Source organism: Schistocerca cancellata, chromosome 2 (genome assembly GCF_023864275.1).
Source record: "Schistocerca cancellata isolate TAMUIC-IGC-003103 chromosome 2, iqSchCanc2.1, whole genome shotgun sequence".
NCBI classification, from domain to species: domain Eukaryota; kingdom Metazoa; phylum Arthropoda; class Insecta; order Orthoptera; family Acrididae; genus Schistocerca; species Schistocerca cancellata.
Window position 1 is genome coordinate 356,910,404 of NC_064627.1, and position 21,258 is coordinate 356,931,661.

The 21,258-nt window shown below is 41.6% G+C and overlaps 1 protein-coding gene across 1 annotated transcript in view; it reads left to right on the forward strand.

The window, feature by feature from the left end:
* Positions 1 to 21,258, forward strand: part of LOC126161742 (rootletin) — a 267,518-nt gene that overhangs the window by 212,063 nt on the left and 34,197 nt on the right. The window contains exons 27-30 of the mRNA XM_049917782.1: positions 4,195 to 4,374; positions 9,665 to 9,877; positions 12,237 to 12,557; positions 17,319 to 17,564. Of these exons, the coding sequence (XP_049773739.1) occupies positions 4,195 to 4,374; positions 9,665 to 9,877; positions 12,237 to 12,557; positions 17,319 to 17,564 (960 nt within the window). The remainder of the gene's footprint in view (positions 1 to 4,194; positions 4,375 to 9,664; positions 9,878 to 12,236; positions 12,558 to 17,318; positions 17,565 to 21,258) is intronic.

Below are 21,258 nucleotides of genomic sequence, written 5' to 3' on the forward strand. Positions count from 1 at the left end.
CGAAATAAGTGTCCAAGAAATAGAAAAACAACTGGAATCGCTCAACAGAGGAAAGTCCACTGGACCTGACGGGATACCAAGTCGATTCTACACAGAGTACGCGAAAGAACTTGCCCCCCTTCTAACAGCCATGTACCGCAAGTCTCTAGAGGAACGGAAGGTTCCAATTGATTGGAAAAGAGCACAGGTAGTCCCAGTCTTCAAGAAGGGTCGTCGAGCAGATGCGCAAAACTATAGATCTGTATCTCTGACGTTGATCTGTTGTAGAATTTTAGAACATGTTTTTTGCTCGAGTATCATGTCGTTTTTGGAAACCCAGAATCTACTATGTAGGAATCAACATGGATTCCGGAAACAGTGATCGTGTGTGACCCAACTCGCTTTATTTGTTCATGAGACCCAGAAAATATTAGATACAGGCTCCCAGGTAGATGCTATTTTTCTTGACTTCCGGAAGGCATTTGATACAGTTCCGCACTGTCGCCTGATAAACAAAGTAAGAGCCTACGGAATATCAGACCAGCTGTGTGGCTGGATTGATGAGTTTTTAGCAAACAGAACACAGCATGTTGTTAATGGAGAGACGTCTACAGGCGTTAAAGTTACCTCTGGCGTGCCACAGGGGAGTGTTGTGGGACCATTGCTTTTCACAATATATATAAATGACCTAGTAGATAGTGTCGGAAGTTCCATGCGGCTTTTCCCGGATGATGCTGTAATATACAGAGAAGTTGCAGCATTAGAAAATTGTAGCGAAATGCAGAAAGATCTGCAGCAGATAGGCACTTGGTGCAGGGAGTGGCAACTGACCCTTAACATAGACAAATGTAATGTATTGCGAATACATAGAAAGAAGGATCCTTTATTGTATGGTTATATGATAGCGGAACAAACACTGGTAGCAGTTACTTCTGTAAAATATCTGGGAGTATGCATGCTGAATGATTTGAAGTGGAATGATCATATAAAATTAATTGTTGGTAAGGCGGGTACCAGGTTGAGATTCATTGGGAGAGTCCTTAGAAAATGTAGTCCATCAACAAAGGAGGTGGCTTACAAAACACTCGTTCGACTTATACTTGAGTATTGCTCATCAGTGTGGGATCCGTGCCAGATCGGGTTGACGGAGGGGATAGAGAAGATCCAAAGAAGAGCGGCACGTTTCGTCACAGGGTTATTTGGTAACCGTGATAGCGTTACAGAGATGTTTAGCAAACTCAAGTGGCAGACTCTGCAGGAGAGGCGCTCTGCATCGCGGTGTAGCTTGCTCACCAGGTTTCGAGAGGGTGCGTTTCTGGATGAGGTATGGAATATATTGCTTCCCCCTACTTATACCTCCCGAGGAGATCACGAATGTAAAATTAGAGAGATTCGAGCACGCACGGAGGCTTTCAGACAGTCGTTCTTCCTGTGAACCATACGCGACTGGAACAGAAAAGGGAGGTAATGACAGTGGCACGTAAAGTGCCCTCCGCCACACACGGTTGGGTGGCTTGCGGAGTATAAATGTAGATGTAGATGTAGATGTAATTCATCCCTGTTCATCAAGTGTGATTGTTTCCAGTGTACAAAGATATTCTGTGGACTGTGAAAGACTAGAAACATGTTATCTGCTCTGGGGAATCATATTCCATCCAAATATCCACATGGTATATTCATTGTAGACCTAAAGACATGTGCCTGCAAGGAAATAAACTTTAGTGAATCACTTGCAGAACCTACTTTTGCAAGTTCTTTGACATTAAAACACTGCCAGCAAGTTGACTTTTGCATGTTTTGCTTCCACAAGGTAGTGGAAACAGTTTCTTGCATCCTGCTCGAAATACTTCTCGAATTTGTCTGTTGTGGGAAATTTTCCCAAACTGTGCAGAAGTTTTGTGTGTTCAACACTGATACGAAAATGCCAGCCTTGAAAAGAAGGGTGACACAAAGACATGTGTGCCAAAACAAATGTGGCCTTAGAACCACTAAATATATATAACAGATCACCACCAGCCAAAGTAGTGCAAATTGAATTTACCAATTACTTTGTTTCACTAGAAGAGGAAGTAGAATGCCAGTGCAGGTGTCTTTAAATTTTAGCTGATTTTTTGGAGTCAGTGTAAACATAAATGTGTAATAAATAGTGTTTACAAAAATCAAAGAGTAATTATTAGGTGACCTCATGATGATATAGCTTTACATATTTTTGTGTCCCATTTTTAAAAATTTGGTTGTACAATAGACAAAAGCTGTTCAAAACTTTCACACAACATTCTTTGAAAGTTTGTACGAGGGACGTTTGAAAAGTCCATGCAAAGTCCGAGAGATAGCACCACCGGCGTGTATCGAGGTCATGTTTAGTTAGTAGCATATTTGGAAAGAACGCACACCAAGTTTCAGCCATATTGGTCTATTTCTTTGTGTTTGGCATTCGTGTGAATCACGGAAGTTGAGTGATTGTCAAAAAATGGGCGAAAAAGAATTTCGTGTGGTGATTAAACAGTACTTTACGAAAGACAGAACGCCTCAGGAGACTAAAGAGAAGCTTGATAAACATTACAGTGACTCTGCACCTTCGATTAGAACAGTTTATAAGTGGTTTCAAAATTTTTGGAGTGGCCATATGAGCACAAATGATGCTGAACATTCTGGACGCCCTGTGGAGGTTACAACTCCAGAAATCATTGATAAAATCCATGATATGGTGATGGATGACAGAAGAGTTAAGGTGCATGAGATTGCTAGTGCTGTGGGCAGCTCGAATGAATGGGTACATAGTATTTTGCATAAATATTTGGACATGAGAAAGCTATCTGCAAGATGGTTTCCGCGATTGCTCATGCTTAATGGAATCATGAGAGGTGTTGCAAGGATTGTTTGCAGCTATTCAGGAAGAATCCACAGGACTTAAAGTGTCGTTTCGTCACTGTGGATGAAACATGGATACATTACTATAGTCGTGAGACCAAACAACAATCTAAACAATGGGTTACCAAGGGAGAATCTGCACCAAAAAAGGCGAAGACCTTTCCTTTGGCCAGAAAGGTTATGGCGACTGTCTTTCGGGATTCACAAGGGATAATCCTCATCAACTCTCTGAAAAAGGGTAAAACTATTTCAGGTGCTTATTATTCATCATTATTGGACCATTTGAAAACTGAGCTGCAAGAAAAACGCCAGTGATTGGACCACTAAAAAGTCATTTTCCATCACGACAATGCACCAACACACACCTCAGCAGTTGTGGTTGTAAAATTAATGGAAATAGGATTTCAACTCATTTCAAATCCTCCCTGTTCTCCAGACTTGGCTCCCTCGGACTACTATTTGTTCCCCAATTTGAAGAAATGACTACAGGAGAAAGATTGTATCCAAACGAGGAGGTGATTGGAGCAACTAATAGCTATTTTGTAGACTTGGACAATTCCTATTATTCGGAAGGGATCAACAAATTAGAACAGCATTGGATGAAGTGTATAAGTCTAAAAGGAGACTGTCGAAAAGTAAAAAAGGTTTACCCCAAACACGTCAGTAGTTTTTATTTTTGCACGGACTTTTCAAACACCCCTCGTAATATGGGCAAAGTCTCTGATTCTAGTTCAATAATAGTGTGCATTGATAACTTAAATATGTACATCTCTGAATGTATTTCTTTACCCAAATATTTCTTTTTCCTAACTTTTAGTTTTCTGTCATGATTCTTCTTCAGTAATAATAATTCAACAATGGTGATGACTGCTCTGGGTTTTAAATACAGCACCATAAACTTACACTTACATGTCTCACGATGAGACTCTGTTGGAAACACTTCTGCAAGGACTTGCAGCAAGTTCCTGAAATTAACCTTCCCAGGTGACTTGCAGAAGTAAACTTGTGCAAGTTTTTGTTCTAATGTAAGCACCTCACCAAGTCCTTGCAAGAGTTACTTTTTGGAAGTTAATTGCTAGTGGACACATGCCTTAAGGAAGCATTCTAGAAAGAGTATATGCAAGTGAGGGTATAAATTTGGGGACACTTTTTTCTAACAAATTTAGTTTCTGAAAAATGAATGTAAAAGACAGAACATTAGGTCACTCATGGTTAATGTAGCTATTCAGTACTTATAAAAAGTTGTCAGCAGTGTGTATTTCATTTTATTGTATCACTTTTTTATACACTCTGTTAAAGAAGACTATTAAGTCTGTAAAAAGGAATTACTTTTTGTCTTTTCAGGATAAACTGGAGAAGTTAAAGCAAGCATTATCAAAATGTGAGGGAGAAAAACGGAACTTGCAAGAGGAATTGAGCCGTAGTGAATCACGTGCAACCAAACTAGAGCTGCAGCGCATGGGGCTTGAAGGAGATCTTCAGCGGCTTCACATGATGCTTCAGGAGAAAGATGCACTTTTGCAGGTCACTACTAATAATGGAACTATTTACTGTAATCATAAAGGAACCCTGCTGGCCTGCTGTGATAACAGTTGCTGGGAAAAAAGCGAGTGATATATGTAGGAGATATCAGTTTAGCTTTCAGACTAATGTCAAAATTTACAGTATCAGACTTAAGCGGTGTATAGCCATGTGCACTAAACTGGCAGTTTCTTGTAGCAGTCATACTTCCTCTTAATTTAATGCTATCAAGAGTAACAGATATAATATACAATCCTGAAATACACTGTTGTCAGATTATTTGTATTATATGCTTGGAAGATAAGATTGTAGTAACTACATCCAGTCACAGTGCTTGCCTGCTTCTCTAAGATATTGGGAGAAATCATGTATGTTAGCTGTATGGAACGTACTATTCCAAAATAAGATACTTAGTCTCAGTTTATATTTCAAAGACTCTCCACAGAAAAAGTCATCTTTCAATTCATGATTTAGATTACACAAAATTTAATAACAAAATAATTGCCAACTGATGTTTTGCATAATTTGTCAAAATCATTTTTGCAGTTCATAGTGTTCTAGAGAAGCTCAGGTAGTATGCTATCTAAGATCTTGCTGGTAACTGGTATTCATCCTATGTATCTAAAAGAATGAAGAGAGTGACATTTAGTAACCAAAGAATGATACCAATGAAAGAGCATATTCTAACAATATTAAGGAGCCATTGAGTATATACAGCCTCATTTAAAGTACATTTAAAAGTAGACTAAGCTATCAAACAAAGTCTAGATCATATTCTGTTACATATAAAAGATCTACCATTGCAATCCAAGAAGTTGAAACAATTCTATTTGTTGATGTTGCCAGTGTTCTAATCAGCTGGAGAAACTGCAGTACATAAAAAGGTAAATTAAATTTCTGTGAATATTACTGACTGTTTCTCTGCAAATTGGCTGCCACTGGACTTACATAAAACACAGCACATGCAATTCAGTATTGCACAAAGGTTGATCATGCCATTAAGATAAAGAAATAGGGAAAAGCAATAAGTCAGACAGAATATTCAGAATACTTGAGTATTTAAATTGATAATAACCTGAAGTGGAACCCACATAATGCATATCTTCTTAAACATTTAACCTCTGCTTACCAAACATCTTGCAGAAACCCCTTCATGGACTTATGCTTGCATGCCAAAATATATACTCCCTCAAGATATTTTTGGTCAATAACAAGAGTGAATTTAGTATGAACTCAGTAATTCACAACAATTCTAGAAATCTCTATCTAAGATTCAGAATGGACTTTTATATCATGCTTCAGAAGTATAGCAGGTTTGTCAGTAGACATCAGACAGGAAACTGGAGATCCCCAAGTATTTAAAAACACAGGAAAGAAAATTTCATGAACTGTTCCTTCTACAATTTATCAGAATATGTGACTCAAGAATATAAATTACATGTAACTCTAATATTTGTGTTGGGTAGAGCCTGAATGTGCGGTATAAACACAGTCCAGTCACATTAATGTGATCACCACCTATGTTCGATGTCAACGTGCAATAACCACTCTCATATGGGGCAGGTGGCAGCACTAGTAGTAGGGTATCAAAATGCGTGTCAGGGGACACAGAAAACAGTGCAGTTGTTGTAATGCAGAAACAGAGTGCATTATCTGACTTCGAAAAGGGTACGTTCATTGGCTTCTGGGCCAAGAGTGGAAGCATTTCCGAAGCAGCTAAGTGTGTGAACTGTTTGCATGCCATTGTGTTTAAAGTATGCCATGCATGACAAAATGTCACTATCTGAAACTGCCACTGTGGTCGTGTGTGCGAGTTGTGTTTGCGTGAATGTGTGTGTGTTTACTACTTTAGGAGGAGGTCTTTTGGCCAAAAGCTCAGATGTATAGCAGTCGTTTTGTTGTATTTGTCTGCGACTCAATATCTCCTATATATGGTACATAGCAATCTATCCTTTTCATAATATTGACACCGTCATCGTCTTTTGTAAGTTAAAGCTGATTTGTTCACTTTTGGGTGCTGTGAACCAGTTGTAAACTTATTTCTCTATTCTGATAATTGTGTTTAGTAAGGATTTGTTTGTGCCTTTAGTGAATATGCTTCTTTCATTTGTGAACATAACAGTTTTTGAAGAGTCCTCTTGATATCTTTGGTAAGTCAGTTACGTACGTCAAGAAAGCAACTGGGCCAAGTACTAAACATCGTGGGGCTCTATATTTAACATTTCCACACTGTGAATCTAGCTTTAGTCTTGTTTTATCATTTATTAATGTGGTCCTTAATATTCTTTTGTTGAGATATGACTCAGTCTATGCTAGGGGATGTAATAAATAAGATAAAATTTTAATTTCCCTTGTAGAATTTTATGATCTACCCAATCAAGGGTCTTGACAGGCTCCTAGAGAATACCAACAATGTGATTTTTCGTGTTTATTTCTACCAGAACTGAGTTCGTGAGGACATTTCTTGCTTTCTCGGTGGAGAACTCTTTACAGAAGACAAACTAAATGTTTGTTAAATGGTTGTCGGAAAGCTATTTTCTTAATGTAAGAAGAAACCCATAGATCTTATAATTAAATTTTCCCTGGGACATTTAAGTCTCATCTTTACCTACAAGATTTAAATGTCTTGGGGAAAAGGCATCAAGGGATCGCCAATTTAGTATAGAAGGGAAGCAATGAGGGTAAAAATTGTAGAGGGAGACCTTTCACAATCCAGTTTTTATACATAGTCCGATTCTAGCCACTGTCACGTATGATGATGATGATGATGATGATGATGATGATGATGATGATGATGAAATGATGATGATGATGAAAAGATGAGGACAACACAAACACCCCGTCCCCAGGCAGAGAAAATCCCCAACCCAGCCGGGAATTGAACCCGGGATCCCATGATCCAGTGGCAGGAATGCTATCCACTAGACCACAAGTTGTGGACCAGTCTTTGGACTGAAGATCACAGCAACAAGAAGTGCACGACTAAGCTGATGGCATAACTATAGCCTAGAAAATGAAGACCATAAATGTCAAATATGGAAAAGAATCATATACACTCCTGGAAATTGAAATAAGAACACCGTGAATTCATTGTCCCAGGAAGGGGAAACTTTATTGATACATTCCTGGGGTCAGATACATCACATGATCACACTGACAGAACCACAGGCACATAGACACAGGCAACAGAGCATGCACAATGTCGGCACTAGTACAGTGTATATCCACCTTTCGCAGCAATGCAGGCTGCTATTCTCCCATGGAGACGATCGTAGAGATGCTGGATGTAGTCCTGTGGAACGGCTTGCCATGCCATTTCCACCTGGCGCCTCAGTTGGACCAGCGTTCGTGCTGGATGTGCAGACCGCGTGAGACGACGCTTCATCCAGTCCCAAACATGCTCAATGGGGGACAGATCCGGAGATCTTGCTGGCCAGGGTAGTTGACTTACACCTTCTAGAGCACGTTGGGTGGCACGGGATACATGCGGACGTGCATTGTCCTGTTGGAACAGCAAGTTCCTTTGCCGGTCTAGGAATGGTAGAACGATGGGTTCGATGACGGTTTGGATGTACCGTGCACTATTCAGTGTCCCCTCGACGATCACCAGTGGTGTACGGCCAGTGTAGGAGATCGCTCCCCACACCATGATGCCGGGTGTTGGCCCTGTGTGCCTCGGTTGTATGCAGTCCTGATTGTGGCGCTCACCTGCACGACGCCAAACACGCATACGACCATCATTGGCACCAAGGCAGAAGCGACTCTCATCGCTGAAGACGACACGTCTCCATTCGTCCCTCCATTCACGCCTGTCGCGACACCACTGGAGGCGGGCTGCACAATGTTGGGGCGTGAGCGGAAGACGGCCTAACGGTGTGCGGGACCGTAGCCCAGCTTCATGGAGACGGTTGCGAATGGTCCTCGCCGATACCCCAGGAGCAACAGTGTCCCTAATTTGCTGGGAAGTGGCAGTGCGGTCCCCTACGGCACTGCGTAGGATCCTACGGTCTTGGCGTGCATCCGTGCATCGCTGCGGTCCGGTCCCAGGTCGACGGGCACGTGCACCTTCCGCCGACCACTGGCGACAACATCGATGTACTGTGGAGACCTCACGCCCCACGTGTTGAGCAATTCGGCGGTACGTCCACCCGGCCTCCCGCATGCCCACTATATGCCCTCGCTCAAAGTCCGTCAACTGCACATACGGTTCACGTCCACGCTGTCGCGGCATGCTACCAGTGTTAAAGACTGCGATGGAGCTCCGTATGCCACGGCAAACTGGCTGACACTGACGGCGGCGGTGCACAAATGCTGCACAGCTAGCGCCATTCGACGGCCAACACCGCGGTTCCTGGTGTGTCCGCTGTGCCGTGTGTGTGATCATTGCTTGTACAGCCCTCTCGCAGTGTCCGGAGCAAGTATGGTGGGTCTGACACACCGGTGTCAATGTGTTCTTTTTTCCATTTCCAGGAGTGTGCCATGAACAATATACTAAAAATCATGACTGGGAGAGGGGTGCGTATGAAGGACACTTTTGCACGGTTTCATTGAACAACTCAAAAACCGCAGGCTCTAGCAAAAACGTACCCCAGTACAAAATCACACTACATTCAATTTACTGCAGAAAATGACCTATTCATTTTCTTCTCTAGGGCCAATAGTTTGCACACAGAAAGCAAGATAATACTGAAACTCTTGTGCGCTGTGCATGCGCTTTAGCTTAGGTGGGTTTTGTAGGCCAATTTTGGGTAGTTTCTAAATTGTTCATCTCTTCTTCCTGTGCACCACTGTGGTATGTTGTACACAGTTATTGTTCTCTCTCTCTCTCTCTCTCTCTCTCTCTCTCTCTCTCTCTCTCTGTGTGTGTGTGTGTGTGTGTGTGTGTGTGTGTGTGTGTGTGTGTGTGTTGTGTGTGTGTGAGAGAGAGAGAGAGAAGGGGGGGGGGGGGGGGTGCAAGCAATCTTTTTTTGTATCTCTGTTTGGAGTTATGAAGCAAGGAAAGACATTCCTCCACCGAGGTATTGTTGAACAGCAGATAAGCACATCTTGAACAATGTGCCTGACCTTCAGACTTGTATTTGTCATTAGCCAGAATGGTGACAGAAATTCTCACCCTCCCCCTCGCATTACCCTGTGTGTGTGTGTGTGGGGGGGGGGGGGGGGGGTTGTCTTGTCGCGGAAGGCAAGATCAAATGCTAAATTATAATGAGTAATTTTGTTACATTGTAGTCCCCTGTTTGCCTGTTAGCAATCTGTTTGCCTGATACCAAACTTCTTTATTTATAAATTGCAGAAGATGCAAGAGAAATGCGATACACAGGCTCGTAGCTTGACAGGCTTGGAAGAACGATGTGCATCCCTGAAGACAACAATTGAACAATTAAACCTTGCTCTGGAGCGTGCAAGTACAGCTGAACAGGAGCTTCGAACAGAAATCCAAGCACTTGAGCGAGCTCTTGCCGATTCTAGTTCCACTGCCCAGAGTAGTATGGAGAGGCTTAAACAGGTATTTATTACTTGTTTCAATATGATTAGTGTAGATTTGGGACATTTCTGGATTTATCTCTTCAAAAAACACTATCAGTTTTCGACATCAACATTATGGCTACTTGCCACAACTGCTTGTTCAGTGTGGGTTTCAGTCACTCAAAACCAGATCTTTAGTTATCAGTTTCTTATGCAACGTTCATGAAGGGAAATGTTCACTACATTATTCAGTATTTTTCTACAGAAGTTCATTCACCATCATCATATCAGAAATACTGCAGTATTTGTGTTAAATGTTGTCAAATGTTGAACTCTTGTTTCACTTTCCTTCCTTCCCATTTATCCAATGTGTTTCTTGGCAAGTATGTACCTTCACCGCAGCAGTAACAAAATATACATAATAAGAAAAAAATTGTCAGTATCAAAACTGTGACTCAGGTGTAGTAATGATTTCAATTTTTCATTATTTTACTGATGTAACAATCACTCTGTAGTTGATAATTTGGAAATAAGGATATGATAGTGGATAGTCTGGGTAGAACACAGATAACATCGGAATTAAAGAGAACAAAAAATTGGTTCAAATGGCTCTGAGCACTATGGGACTCAACTGCTGTGGTCATCAGTCCCCTAGAACTTAGAACTACTTAAACCTAACTAACCTAAGGACATCACACACATCCATGCCCGAGGCAGGATTCGAACCTGCGAACATAGAGGTCTCGCGGTTCCAGACTGTAGCGCCTAAAACTGCACGGCCACTCCGGCCGGCGATTAAAGAGAACAGCTCAGTGAATGAATGGTAGAGGCACTCAGTTGTCAACATAGGCATAAATAAGTTAAAAATATTCTAGCTTTCAGGCGACTTCTTCTTTACTTGCAAATATCTTTTCTGACACTTTTGTATCTGCTTCATTATTTGCTTTTCATAGATACTTTTAACAGATGGAAATTTGTAGTCAGGCTAGGAGCTTGAAGCTGGTGTAATGAAATCACAGAATTTTATCTCATGATTCTCAGAAACAGGAGGAGCAACTTTAGATTTTATTGTTTGAAGGTAGTGCACAATTTGCAGAGCTCATAGTAGTTTATGTAATAATAAAAGTTATCGTGATTTGTCAGACTATCTCATTATGATTGATAAATGTTGTGCATCTCGTATACAGCAGAGTTGTTGTTTCCCTAACTGGAAAAAATGGAAACAACAACTTGGCTATACACCTGGAAGCACTATGTTAATAAAAATTATTATTATGACCTAAACTATTAGAAACAGCATCCATCATTTTTATTGACAATCACATATATCTCAGTCACTGTCGTAGGCCTTAAGTCAAGTTATTTACACAGTATTATCTCTGATAACATTTTGTTTCCAAGTTTTATGCAAAGATAACATATGTGTCCATACTTCACAGGCACCTGCATGATGTGTGGAGGAGGTACTTTGTATGTTATCCCTATCCAATTGTTGCAGTCTTTTCAATTTCAGTCATTGATACTATACAGGAGAAGCAGTTTTTGTACTTTTTCAGTTTACCTTAAATGCCACCACCCCATTGCTCAGAAAAGAATAGACAGTTTTTCAAATTACTTTCATATTTCAATTTGGCTACAGTTGTAAAACTTGCAGCTCACATACCTCTCATTTTGTTCATTACATTTGTTGTATCATTTCATATTATCACTGTTTATTTCTGTGTGCATTTTCTCACTCAAAGCTTGTTTTGATTGGCAGAAGAGGTGTTTCGCATTTGGCTCCCAGCAGTAGCAGCCAGATGTGGCATAACTACTTAAATCAGTTGTGTGAATAAAATTATAACTTTATTGGTAACAGGAGTATTTCATTTTAGAATCTTTCCCCTCTCTATTTTATGTCCAATTTCTTTACCATCATTGTAATGAACCCCATCTCTCTCTCTCTCTCTCTCTCTCTCTCTCTCTCTCTCTCTCTCTCTCTCTCTCTCTCTCTCTCTCTCTCCCCCCCCTCCCCTCCCCCTCCCCCCTCCCCCCTCCCCCCTCCTCCTTCCCAACTGTGCTTCTGTGTTACATGTAAGTGTTTTATATACACTAATTATCTCCACAGTGTAAAACAACATGACATTTTCATTTATGAAGGCATTCATCCATAGGGCCTGTCATGCCTCAAGTTGAATAAATGTGATTCACTGACAGTCACCTTATAAAGATGGACAGCTTTAAGGAACATAAAGGAGACAAATTACTTGTTATTTTCTTTTTTCTCGCATTACATAAAATTCTGTTTGGATATGAGAATATATTTCTGGTAAAACGTAGCTTCATACATCTAAAATTATTCTCAGTAAATTATTAAAATAATATTTTAATGTTATCCTAATGGTAAAATTACTACACAGTTGCAGAAGTCTTTAACCAACAGTGAAAATGAACGGCGTGTTCTGTCTGAGAGACTAGACGCAGCGCAACAGAGCAATGCAGAGCTTCGACGTTCACAGCAGCAGTTGCAGGAGCAGACACAACGTCTTCAAGTAGAGTTAGCAGATGCAGAAGTCACACGCTCAGGGCTAGAGGCTCAATTGCGTTTGGCTGCCTGGCCATCTGATGGCACAACCTCTGGACAGTTGCCTGGCCGTGATGATGAGCTTAACCGCCAACTTGCTGCATCCCAAAGGGACCGCTCTGAATTACGTGGTCGTGTTGAAGCACTCTCAGACAAGGTGAGGAAAAGTATGATTTTTGTGTTTAAGAGAAATAAGAACTATAAAACTGTTTAGTGAAAATGAGGCATACTAAATTTTGGTGATTACATCTATTATGTCAGTCAGCTTCATTTCAGTAAGTGAGTGAGCCATGTCTGCACTTGGATATAAACATATCTTACAATTTTCTGGGTTTTTGATATATTGCTCTGGTATTAAAAGATTATGCAGATTGCACCATTATGCACTAGAACTGCTGCTGTTCTTATTCTGATTGCAGTGCATGCTAAAATTAAAAACCTCACACAATTTTCCTTTCAAATCTGATGTAGTGTAATTGTCCAGTTGTGGTGAGTGGAGACTACTTGTTGGTATTCTAGAGGGAGAAAGTTAATTTTTGAGAACTGTTGTGGTTTCACAAATTCCCCCGTTACATTTTTCTTAAGTTTGCACATCACTGCATTTCTTAGCCACTTTGCAGTGTTAAAATTATGAGAGCAATAAGTGTGTGTTTACAGGAGAGTGCTCAGCACACATGATTGATACATAAGTATTTTTGTCGACAATGTAGGATTTATGTCCCATCCTCGTGTACGGAACTTTCCGAAAGTGCTGGCAGCCCTTCCTATTTCGTGCATTTATCTCATCATCCAGGGAGAGATCTTCTGCCATTATTGAACCAATATAGCAGAATTTATTGACTTCCTTCAACAAGGAGCCATGCAGTTTCATGACAAGTGGATCTGTGTATCCTTGTGCCATGAGAACTGTCTTCTTTACATTTATAGGCATGGAGAAGAGCTTGCATGCAGTAGAGAATTTATCCACAAACTCTTGCAGATCGTTTTGAGTATGTGCTACAAATGCACCATCGTCGGCAAATAAAAGGCTATTTACAAGCAAGTATTCTCCGAAGTGCTGGGATCTGGATAGAGAAATGTTGCAGAGCTTCCCATCAGCACTGGTATACAGATGAACGCCCAGGTTAGTTTCACCAAAAGCAACTTTGAGGAGTGGTAAGTAAAAAATATTGAACAAAGTGAATGCCAACATGCAGCCTTTATGATGAACCCCTTTTGTCACAGCAAACGGATCAGATGTGATTCCTTCAAGGACCACAGCACCTTCCATATCTTTATGAAAAGCCATGATCATCTTTAAGAGCTTTGGAGGACACCCTATCTTCAAAAGTACTGCATTCAGTCCTCTGCTGACTGTGTCAAAAGCCTTGTTTATGCCGATAAAGGCAATGAACCGAAGGGTTTTCTGCTTGCGGCACTTTTCCTGAATTTGCCAGAGTGTGAAAATTGTATCAACTGTAGATCATTAGAGACGAAACCCACATTGTTCCTCAGGGTATATGTGCTCTGCGAGCTTGTGAAATCTGTCCACCACCACACGGGCAAATGTTTTTCCAGGTATACTCAGAAGTGAGATTTCACGGTGACAGTTGCAATTGCCATGATCACCTTTAAGTAACAATATTGGCATCGCACATGTCTTTTGGCATTGTACCCTCATCCCATCATTTCAGTAAGAGGTTGAGAAGCAACAGAAAAACTGGCTTAAGTTTTACAATTTCTTTGCCAAGCCACTTCCCACATTTAAGATGTGCAATTGCTCTTTGAAGTTCCTGCATAGTAGGCGTGGCATCCAAGGCATGGTAAAGTGTCATCTGAGGAATTTCATCTACTGAGTTTCGACTAATGTTGATGGTTTGTGAATAGATGATGAAGTAATTGACGATTTCGATCTGTGATGACTTCTCCATCTATTTCCTTGAGTGGTACACTCTTCTTTGGAATGGGTGCAATGGCCTGTTTAATGCTCAAGTACACACCACGAATGTCGCCAGTATTGAAACACTCCTGTATGCCAGTGCAAAATTGCTCCCAATAGGAATTAATGCAGTTGCGGACAGTGTGTTGAACAGCTGCCTTTGCTTTGCTTAACTCCCTGCGTGTAGAATTGACTGGGTTTTTATGCCAGATGACAGTGGCCCGACGCTTAGCCTCAACGAGAGGTTTCTGGACTTCTACATTCTCAATGAACCAGTCCTGGGATTTTGCTTCCAGATTACTGAACACATTTCCAGCTGTAACGGTAAGAAGCGATTTTATCTTCTGCCAGTCTTCACAAATAGGAGCGGCTGGGTACCAGGGATCCACCTCTTTTCATATCACGTCACTAAATACTTCTATTGCAGCAGTGTTCTTGTTTGGCAAAGACTAATTTTTGTTTTGCAAGGTCTTCTGGCAGAGTGAAACTTTTTGGTCATGAAGTGCACTTTTGTCGCTACTAGTGCATGGTCCGTGTCACACTCTGCAATAAGGAAAGAACATGTGTGAAGAAAGTAATGCAGATCTTTCCTTTTAGTTAGAATAAGATCTAATTGGCGCCAATGTTTTAAGCGGGAGTGCATCCGGGAAACACTGTGGTTCAGTTTGCCTTTAAAGTATGTATTGATGACACACAACCGATACTTTGCACAGAATTCAAGCAACCGTAGATGATTTTCATTCATCTTGCCCACTCCATGTTTGCCTAGGCAATCAAGCCAAGTGGCAGAATCACTACCAATACGAGCATTTAAATCACCAAGGATGCATAGACGGTCCTCGGAGTGCACTCCTTGTACCACATCCCTGAGTTGTTCATAAAACTGACCCTTGTCATCTGCAGCTGAGGTAAGTGTTGGTGCATGTACAGATATCAGCATCAGTGGTCCACTATTTGTTGTGAAACGCAGTCATAATGCATTCTGAGATCTCAATTGGGTTTTCGTTACAACACCGCAAGCCATTGCAGACAGCAAAACTGATTCCATGCTGTCAGGGGCTAACAACATCTTTGCCCTTTCAGAGAAATGTGTAGATTTTTTCCTATATTGAGCCTACTTCTGGTATCATGGTTTCCTGCAGTGCTGGGGTCTGACTAGCTGCAAGTCAATAGCAGTCGTTTTGCGAGCTCTTGGGAGCTTCCACAGGTGTCCAGGAAGCCTTGCAGCATAGTGCAGATGCTCCATGTACCGATGTGCATAATGAAATATCTTCACTTTTTATTTTGTTTCTGTAGCAGCAGGTGTCGATATTAGGGTGACGACTTCTAGCAGTGCTAGTGTTCCATACACCAGATGGAACACTTGGCACCAGGACGGACCAGTACCTAACTGACCAGTGCTGCCCAGCTTGAAGCAAGCGGTGACTGGCCAGTGGACCTACTGGCCCTCCCACTGTCAATAGTAATCCCTGTCACCCGCTCCCACACCCATTAGAGTGACCTTATGACTGCCAACTGCCGCTGTCCGTGTTGTTTTCACATGGATGGAGTGTCCTCTCCATGGATGCTACTGCACCTGGAATGCAGATTTTAGGTGACAGCGAGCTTGCCCAATACTCATGCCACGCTCTCGGCCTAGCTGACTGTTTCCACAGGAGCAAAAATATGTGCTGTGTGGAATCAGGTTGGCTGCAGGCAATTGCCACTCATTTCCGGTTGGACTGTACTTGCGCCTAATGGATGTGCCGATTCCGGGCTTCAGTTTGGAGTTGTCCCTCTCCTATACAGATGGCATGCCAGTACTAACGAAGTCTGTATCTCCGAAGACAAGAGATGGGAAACAGGATAGGATAAGAGGAAAGAAAGGACATTGTGAGACACACTTTATCTGACTGCTCTGCAGAGGCCTGTCCAGCTTGGGAGGCCCTGCCAGTAGCTACCCTACTGCCGGCAGGGTCCTCTGCTTCCCTGGAGCACGCAAACCCTCTCACCCACATGGACGGTGCTACTCTAAGGCGGTGTCTCCTTATAATACCAGTAATATAATATATGGTACTGAATAATTACTTAATTAAGCAATTAATAATTTTTCTTCAAAATAACAAACTTTTAAAAATTAACAGTTCTTATTACTTGCTCTCTCCTGCTCAAATTTTCAGGTTGTCATTTATGAATTCTTCTACTGAATAGTAACATTTCTGCACTAGTTTCTCGTATAAGGATTTTTTCAATGTTTCTAAATTTATGCTGAGCAATTCTCTTCCTTTCACTTTGTTATAAATTTTCATACCCATTGAGCACAAAGTTTTAAACTGTAGGTGGGCAGCATAAAATTATTTTGATTTCTGGTGTTGTAACCATGTTGAAAATTATTTGCTACAAATAAATCAGGGAGAAAATAATGTTTATTGATGTTTTTTCAAATGTTTTGAATGGAGCACCCACTATGAAATTTTCCCTACATGAACAGAAATGATAGTAATGTTTCACAACTACTTTCAGATTTTATTTATTTGTCTTTTTAGTCAATTCTTTTCTACCCGATGTTTCTCAGTTAGTGAACATTTGTTGTTGTAAAAACCATTGTTTTTGTTAGCAAAGAGGTACAGTTGACTATGTGAGTTAGACCACTGTGTGTGTGTGTGTGTGTGTGTGTGTGTGTGTAACTCTGAATGAGGAATAAGTTATTGTTTTGTATGCCTACCTGTGCTCAGCACCTCTTGCAGTTGGTGGTCCATCCTGTTATACATAACCACATTGCACCTTGAATTTTCCATTGATGTATTTATTCATTTAGAATTATAGAGCAAAAGACAATATTACTTCAGCTTGGCACATTACCTTTTTTTCCGTCAGCAAGTCGTATCATATTATCTAATTCATTATTGTTCATATTAGAGTTAAAACTCACCTGTAGAATATTCTTTCACTGGTGTAAGACCAAACCTATTATTGTCTAGTGAGAATTGTGACCCACTTTATGTTTCCCCCTCCATTTAGGTACGTCAGTTAGAAGCAGAGAAACGCAGTTTGGAACGCAGCAGCAAAGCAATGATGTCAAGCCGTAGCAAGAGCTATGAGCGACCAGAGAAGACGGATACTGCAGAAATTCAAGCAGTGGAGAAGGAGAACCGTGATCTGCGACTGCAAGTGCGGCGGTTAGAAGCACAGCTGGCTGAAAAGGAGTCAGAGCTGGCAAGATTACGTTCACAGCACTCTGACCAGAGACCAGATCGTTCTGCAGAGGTAAGGAAATTAACTGAGAATAAGTTTAAAAGCTGTCACCATTTATGCAACTCGTAATTTTTAAATGGAAGGAGGTCTCTGATACATTACATGGATAAAGAATCACACGAGAATAACAATGATGTCTTGCATTTGAGTATACCTGTATTCATTCACGAGTTACATCATGTTTTGTACAGAACAAGGCAAATGGTTGTAGCACTTAAAAGCTACAGTATGTGCTTGACATGTTTTCCAACATGATGTAAGGTGGTTGTTATACATTTCAGCCATTCCTCCTGGACTTTAATCAACACATGTACCATAATGCGAACACAAGCATCAGCAGTGTTTTCCCTGAAATATGCAATTTTTGCCTTCACATGTCTGCGCAATTAGAAACCTAATAGATTTAAAGCAAGGAGTGTGACAGCCTCTCTCCGGTACCATACATCAAACTGTTTATTTATAACATTGAAAATAATCAATTTTGTGACACTGTAATATAATGTACTTAATAGATTTTTTAAAAAAACTGCTCACCAAGTGGCAAGGAGAACACACACATAAAAGAAGGTTATACATCTACAAGCTTTCGGAGAATGGCTCCTTCTTCCGGAAGAAGGAGTCACTAGCTTCAAAAGTTTGCATAAGTATAACCTTTTTTTATGTGTGTGTTCTCCTGGATATGTGGATATGTCCAGACTGCTAACCCATAATGAAGTGAGCCACCATCATGGTGAAAGAAAGTGGGAACCTCCTGCCTTCAGACAGCAACAGTGGAAACATCTTTGGTTAACAACTGCAGATAACACCCTGCTATCAAAGTACCCTGAATGAAGGGCCCAACAATATGAGAACTCCATATTCCACACAAAACATCACTACAATGCATCAGCTGTCTTTCATGGATCAATCCTGTGATGGTTGACATCTGGCCTATTCGTATAAGAATTAGCTTCATCAGTAAATAGTATGTCATAGGGGAAATGATTGCCTTCATCCAGTATGCATGTCACCCAACCTGCAGACTAGACCCTACGATCCAGATTGTCTCAGTGAGAGATTATAATATTTGCATTTCATAAGAGTGTCATTTATGTGTGGCCAAAATTATCATTATTGGTGCACAGCTAACCCCAATTTCCTGCAAGATGCGGTGAGTACTAAACTGTGGACTGTTACTGAAAATTGTCAGATCAGCAATTGATGTTGCTTTATCTATAGACATGTAGCGACTGCTACACACTGTCAGCGCAGTCGGTGCGTGCGATGGTCACCCACGTCTAAGTACACACACGAGTGCAAAATGAAGACAGAAGAATGCCGACCTTATGCAGAGTGCTTTTGCCGCTAGGGTCACGTTGATTCACGTGCAGAGACGCGCCTCATTTGCTCTTAGAATAGCAGAGCAACTACCAATTTTTACTCTCTGTTTTTTGTAGAGATTCTGTGACTTGTTGATATAGTAATGCTTTTACACAACTGCGAATGTGGAGAGTTAATAAATCTGTTTGAAGTTCCATTTAATCTTTGATTGTACGGAAGTTGAAGTGTGGGATTTTCTCACATAGTCATACCTCCCATCAGTGGTGACACCGAAGTAATTTTGCCGTACAGTATTTGCAAACATCGATAGAACTCTACAGTATCACACCTGGCAGTGCGCCTCCCGCACTTTTGGCCCCACAATGCCGTATTGTGGTTTTCTGAAGTGGAGGCAAACTTTTCCTACGCTGGAATAACCACCGATAACAAAAAATTTTCTTTGGTCATAAGCCAGCTCAACCAGCGATGTGCTATGGAGGTCCAAGACGTAATAACAGCTCCTCCAATGGAAAATATGTATGATAGATTAAAAGCAGAGCTCTTACATCATATACCAGCTTCACAGGAATATCGCTTTCATCTGGTATTGACTCAAGAAGAAATGGGCAACAGGAAACCCTCGTAATATCTTTCCGACCTTCGCAACAATGTGGACGTCGGCATCCTGACAACCTCCTGCACACGATTTGGAGCAACCCTCTGCTGGTCCAGGTAAAAGCTATCATTGCTACGCAGTCGGACATGTCACTGGACGCAGTCGCAGAACTTGCTGACCACTTTCAAGATGCCATCATGCCATGCTCGCAAGTCACTTCAGAAACTGTTCCTTCCAGTGTTATGTCAATAACCTCTATGGTGTTGCATACCGATTACGATGCCCTGGCTGCCAAGATGGTCTCTTAAGTGCACAGATGGCAGCTTTGCTTTCACGCAGTAATACAAGCCTCCGTAGGAGGCGTAGCCAACGACATTCAAGGACTCGCTCCACTTTGCGTACCACGTCAGTCTTGCCCCACAGTTTGCAGGTACCACAACAGGTACGGTGAGCAGGCGGAAAAGTGTACAAGGCCATGCACATTCCCAAATGCGAATTATGGTCATCAGTAGGTGCCACTGACTGCCACAACACCTCTCGGCACCTATTTATAACGGATCGGACCTTAGGAATGAAATGTCTAATTGATTCTGGATCTGATCTGAGTATTTTACTGAGGAAGTCACTCCGTTGCTGCCGGCCACGCACGGCAGTCAACTTACCAGCTGCTAACAATACAGAGATCCCAACTTATGCTACATGGCGTGAGGATGTGAATCTAGGCCTGCGCAGACACTTAACATGGAATTTCACAGTAGCAAATATGGCTGAGGCAATAATAGGTGCTGACTTTTTAGCATATTTCAAATATTTGCTGATTTATCTAACGCCTGCCTTGTGAACAGCCGTAATGGTCTGAAAACCGTTGGATATCTCCACGATGCTAGAACCAGTAACATCAAGCTTGTGCAAGTAGCAAATGAAGAGTACCACACAATTTTGCAAGATTTTCCAGCCTTAACTAGACCACCGGTAGTGCCACAGCAGGTGTTGCACGACACTGTCCACCACATCAAAACTACTGATGGACCACTTGTGTCATGTCACCCACGCAGATTAGTGCCCGGACGCCTCGCAATAGCGCAAAGGCAGAGTTTGATCTTATGCTGAAGGAGGGACTTATTCGCCCATCATCCAGTCCGTGGGCATCAGCATTACACCTAGTACCTAAAAAAGGTGGAGCCTGGCATCTATGCGGCGATTACCAAGTGCTCAATGGCAGGGCTATTCCTGACTACAACCTGGTACCATTATTACGTGACTATAGTCATGCTCTTCATGGCTCAACAATATTGAGCGTCATTGATTATGTGAAGGTCTACACACAAATCCCAGTCGTGCCAGAGGACATTCCCAAGATGGCTATAATTACACCCTTCAGATTTTTCATATCAAAGTTTATGACATTCAGGTTGCAGAATGCTGCACAGACCGGGCAGCAGTTTATAGATTCCATCTTGTGTGGGCTACCTATCTGCTTCACATAGCTACAGTGATCTATTCGTAAACCAGAGAACAGCACCATAGTCACTTAAGTGAGGTTTTCAAATGACTGGAGAAGTACGACGTAGTTTTAAACACTGCAAAATGCGTTTTTGGCCAGCCATAAGTTGAATTTCTGGGCCACTGCATATTGTCCTCTGGTTCTGCACCACTACCAAAGCCTACCAGCGAAAAGAGCTATGCAGATACATCGTAATGCTGAATTTTTACGGGCGCCATTTACCACGTGCCGCCGAGCAACAAGCACCGTTAAATGCAGCACTATGAGGCTCATAGGTACGAGATAAT